The 4,978-nt window shown below is 60.4% G+C and overlaps 2 protein-coding genes across 2 annotated transcripts; both read right to left on the bottom strand.

The window, feature by feature from the left end:
* Positions 1-117: 117 nt before the first annotated feature.
* ETH_00017470 (uncharacterized protein) lies at positions 118-1,662 on the bottom strand (the record flags this gene model as incomplete). Its single annotated transcript, XM_013377236.1, has 1 exon — positions 118-1,662. A coding segment is annotated over one exon (1,545 nt), but the record flags the coding sequence as incomplete, so codon positions are not given.
* A 1,388-nt stretch (positions 1,663-3,050) lies between these two features.
* Positions 3,051-4,351, bottom strand: ETH_00017465 (uncharacterized protein; the record flags this gene model as incomplete). The annotated part of the gene is made up of 2 exons (XM_013377235.1): positions 3,051-3,111; positions 3,471-4,351. The coding sequence occupies 2 exons, from the start codon at positions 4,349-4,351 to the stop codon at positions 3,051-3,053; spliced, it is 942 nt and encodes a 313-aa protein (XP_013232689.1).
* Positions 4,352-4,978: the final 627 nt, after the last annotated feature.

Raw genomic sequence — 4,978 nt, 5'->3', positions numbered from 1 at the left:
TGCTGCTGCTGCAGCGGCTGCAGCAGAAGCAGCAGCAACAGCTGCAGCAGCTGCTGCTGCTGCTTCTGCCGAAGCAGCAACAGCTGCTGCTGCTGCTGCTGCTGGGAGTGCACGCACCTGCTGCTCGGCCACAGCGAGGCGGGCCTGCAGCTCGTAAAGGCTGGCCCTCAGGGCCCTGCGGCCTTCAGGGCTTTCTTGCCAAATTGCAGAATCTTTTTCCCCAATTGTTTCTTTTTGGGGGCCCCCCTCGAGTGCTGAGAGTCCACACAGGACCCCTGAGGGGTCTTCGGCCCCAGCGCTCTTGGGGGGCCCCCCAGGGGGCCCCCCGGGGCCCCCGCCCTCCTTGGGGGGCCCCCCGGGGGGCCCTCCGCAGTCCTTGGGGGGCCCCCCGGGGTGCTGCTGCTCCTCCTGGGCTGCGGCAGCAAGTGACTCCTGCGGCCCTAGAAGCGCGTGGGGAGGCGATCCACCGCTGCTGCTGCTGCTGCTGCTGTTGCCGCCGCTGCTGCTGCTGCTGCTGCTGAGTAGCTGGCAGCAAGGCTCAGGGGATCGGCGGGGGATGCTGGTAGAGCTGCTGCTTCTGTCTTCTTTGCTGCTGTAGTAAATCAAGCTGCTGCAGTCAGAGGCATCAGAGGAGACGCTGAGAACTCCGTTGCTGCTTCTTTGTGCGCTGCTGCTGCTGCTGCTGCTGTTTCTGCTGCGAGGAAGGAACGGCTGGGTGTCGGCTTCGTTGCACAGGGGAGGCACTGCAGCAAAAGCAGCAGCAGCTGCTGCTGCTGCGGAGCCCTGGAAGCTGCCTACGTTGCTGCGCGGGCCCGCCGGGCCCGCAGCGGCGTCATCAGCGGGGCCCTCAGCAGCAGCAGCAACTGCTGCTGCTGCACTAGCAGCAGCAGCAGCTGCTGCTGCTGCAGAGCCACCAGCAGCTGGTGTTTCCTCCGGGGAGCAGCAGCTAGGCAGAGCCAAAGCCCCAGGGGTCACTTCAGGCCCCTGCAGCACTTTGCATGCAGCATAGACCCGGGGCCCCAGCAGCCGCTTGAGCACGCTGCTGCTGCTCTCTGCTGCTGCTGCTGCTGCAGCATCTCTGCGCTGCTGCTGCTGCTGCTGCTGCAGAGGGAAGACAGCCCCTTCATCAGGCGAAGCCTCAGTCAGGGGAAATGTAAGGGGGCCCCAATATGCATCTTCTAAAAGGGCCCCAGGGTCACCTAGGGGGCCCCCCGGGCTAATTTGGGGGCCCCCCGATAGTGTGGAGAGTGCTGCGTCATCACTGCGGCTGAGTTGCTGCTGCAGCAGGGTCTTCTGCTGCTGCTGCAGTGACTTCTCCCTCTCGAGTTGGTCGTGCTGCTGCTGCAGCAGCTGCCGCCTCTGCTGCACCAGCTCCTGCTGCTGCAGCAGCCGTTCCTGCTGAGCAGCTATGGCTGCTGCGCTGCAGGTGCACGCAGCAATACTGCAGCAGCAGAGAGGGCAACGCCGCAGCCATGTCTTTCCCCGTGCTGCAGCAGCAGCAGCTGCTGCTGCTGGAGGTGCTGTTCCCGTTGCTGCTGTTGTTGCACTTGCTGCATCAGAGACCCCAGAGGTTAGCCGGCTCTGGGACTCCAGGCCTTTTTGCTGCAGAGAGCTCGAGGGCCCCCAGCTGGCGGGGGGCCCCCTACCTGCTGTTTCTTCCATGAGTAAGAAGGGTGCTGGGGGGCCTCTGGGGCTGCCAGGTACAGCAGCTGCAGCGGGGGCCCTCGAGAGACCTGCCTGGGCGCAGCAGTAGCAGCGGTGAGGCCACTGGTCTGCTGCTCCTGCTGCCGCTGCTGCTGCCGCGGCCTCCGCAGCTGCTGCTGCTGCTACTGCTGCTGTGGACTGAAAAAATGCTCTATTATTTCGTATTTGTGAGGTGTTACAGCAACCTCAAGCCGCAGACGGGCAAGAGCAGCAGCAGCTGCAGCAGCCGCCTGCAGCAACCAGGCGCAGCCGACTGTGGCCAGCTGGGGAGCTGGAGAAGAGACAGAGGGGAAACAAAAGAAAAATAAATGAATAAATTAAAATTGCGTCCAAATAGAGAAGTAACAAATTGTGAAGAGGGAGGAAAAATGAAGAAAAAACACTTCGGGCTCGCGCGAGACTCGGCGCCGACCACTGCTGCTGCTGCTGCTGCTGCTGCTGGTGCCGCTGCTGCTGCTGCTGCTGGTGCCGCTGCTGCTGCTGCTGTTGGTGCTGCCGGTTTATTGGGATGGTAAATTCATCAGATTAAAGATAAAGATGGAAGGTGAAAACCAAACAAGGACAGGCTGCAGCAGCGGCGGCCCTGCGGGCCGCCAGGCCAGCGAGCAGCGTCGATTGCTTCTCTTTTCATCTTTCTTTCGCAACTGTCGTTCCATCTTCATTGAAAATCATTTTTAAATACTTTTTCTGATCTATTTGGCAGAAATTTGAACCCTTTTGTCCCACTTGTGGCTCCGTTTGGCCCCCTACAGCCCCCGCCGTAGACCCTAGACCCTAAACCCTAAATCTTACTGCGGGGCTACAGCGAAAACCCCAAACCCTAAACCCTAAAAGATAGACCCTAAGAGCAGAAACTGAAGCTTCACCCGTAAACCCTAAACCCCAAACCCTACAGATGTGCTGTGAGCTCGGAGACATCCTGGGGAGAACTTAAAGCCTAAACCCTAAACCCTAAACCCTAAACCCTAAACCAAAACTAGAAGACTGTTGCACGCGCGCTGCTGCGGAGTTCCCTCCTGGCCAAACAGCAGCAGCCGCAGCAGCAGCACAGCTGCTGTTGCTGCAGCCTAAGCGCCAGCTGTTGATGCTGGCTGCGTCCTCGCAGCAAAGTATTAACAAGCTGCTGCTGCTTCTGCTGCTGCTCCTTCTGCTGCTGCGGGAACACTTACACTCGTCTCTGTCGCTGCTTCTGCTGCTGCTGCTGCTGCAGCAGCAGAAATTCTTCTTAGGGTCCGAGTGCCCCATAGGCAGGCCGGCTTGACTGCAGCAAATGGTGCTCCTCTGTCGCTCACGATTCTGCTGCTGCTGCTGCTGCAGCAGCAACTGCTGCTGCTGCTGCAGCGGCCTTAGAAATCTAGCCCCGCCTTCCGCGCTCCATCAGCCAGCGCAGCAATTCTCCCTGCATATCTGAAAAGGGAAAATGCAGCAGCACAGCATTAAACAGCTGCAGCAGCAGCAGGTGCTGCTGCTGAGGCAGCAGCGAAGCACCAGCAGCAGCGGCAGCTGCTGCTGTAGAAATGCAGTAGCACACGATTAAGCAGCTGTAGCAGCTGCTGCTCCTGAGGTGGCAGAGAAGCAGCAGCAGCAGCTGCTGCTGCTGCTGCTGTTGAGCCAGCAGCAGCTGCTGCTGCTGCTGCTGTTGAGCCAGCAGCAGCTGCTGCTTCAGAAGGCAGCCTGTGCGCCTGGCTGCTGCAGCAGCACGGTCCCGGCTAAGCAGCAGCAGCAACGCATGCATGCAAGCAGCAGCAAAAGGGGCCCCCACTTACTTGTATTGCTTCCTGTCAAAATAAACTTTAGAGACTCCAGCCCGGAGGCCCCTTGCAGCCACGAGGGCCCCCACAGCTGCTGCTGCTTCCAGAGTGCCCCCGTGCTGCCTCGCCACCAATCCTGCAGCAGAAGCAGCAGCAGCAGCAGCAAAAGCAGCAGCGGGAGATGTGGCAGCTGCTGCGCCCGAGAGGACGGCAGCAGCAAGCCCCAACACTCGACCGCCGCTTCCCCCAACAGCAGCAGCAGCACCAGCGACCGCGCAAGCTGCACCCACTGCAGCAGCAGCAGCAGCAGCAGCAGCAAACTTGCCTCTTTTTCTTTTGACCGTCTTCAAAGTGCCAGCAAGCTCTTTGTCCATGGAGGAAGCAAAAGCAAATGTCTGCTGCCCCGAAGGGTCTGTAATGCATGCATAAATGTGGTTGTTGCTGAGGGTTGCCGTTAGACGCAGCCGCCTGCTGCTGCTCGCAGGCGCAGCAGCAGCGGCAGCAGCAGCAGCAGGTCCTGCTGCTGCGGCGGCTGTTGCTGCGGCTGCTGCTGCAGCCTCCACGGCCGAAGGCTTCTCCTCTGTTGGCGCCTCGCTCATTGTCCACAGCACTCTGGTGCCCCCATCTGCTGCTGCGGCATCAGCAGCAGCAGCAGCAGCTGCTGCAGCTGCTGCTGAAGCCGCTGCTCGCTTGTTCTCGCTAGAGAAGCAGCAGCAGGGTTCAGGGGGCCCCCGAGAGCGCCCCAGCCAGGGGGCCCCCACTTCCAGAAGCAGGGGGCCCCCCCTAAAGCTGTTTGTGGGGCCCCTCAGCAGGAACGCGGAAGCGCTGTTAGGAAAGTGCAGCAGCAGCGGCAGCAGCAGCAGCAGCAGCTCCTCCAGCAGCCGCCGCTGCTTCATCATAGCGGGCCTCATGCTGCAGCTATACCCATTCACACGTTGCCTCTGGGGGGCCCCCCGGGGGCCCCTCTCTGCACAGTGAGTGCCGGGGGCCCCCGGGGCCCCTGGACGGGCCGAAGCAGCAGGGCCCCTGCCAGGCCAGGCCAGTCTAGAGGCCCTTACAAACCAAAATATAATGAATTAAATCAATTTAAATTAATTTAAAAAGAAAAACTGAACAAAGGAAGAGAAATAGACGGAAAGATTGGCTTGCTGCTGCCGCGGTGGGGCCCCCGAACTGCTGCAACGGGGGCCCCCCGAACCCCGGGGGGCCCCCGGGGGAGTTTGAAGGGAAGAAAACCCTAAGAGCTGCCTATTATACTTATTCAACAGAAAGAGAAGAATGTCTTTGCAGCCTTCTGCCACGACAGCAGCTTCAGCAGCAGCAGCAGCAGCAGCAGCAGTGACAGTGACGACTTGAGTTTCAGCAGCAAAAAAGCGAAGGCAGAGGGAAGGGAGCCACTGCACCAAACGCTGCAACAGGAGCTGCAGCAGTAACAGCAGCAGCGGCAGCATCAACACCAGCTGCGGCAGCAGCAGCAACAACACGAGCTGCAGCAGTAGCTGCATCAACACCAGCTGCAGCAG

Source organism: Eimeria tenella, genomic scaffold (genome assembly GCF_000499545.2).
Source record: "Eimeria tenella Houghton genomic scaffold, Eth_scaff483, whole genome shotgun sequence".
Taxonomy (NCBI): domain Eukaryota; phylum Apicomplexa; class Conoidasida; order Eucoccidiorida; family Eimeriidae; genus Eimeria; species Eimeria tenella.
Note: the sequence above shows the minus strand (reverse complement) of the source record. Positions and strands in the feature narration are given on the sequence as shown.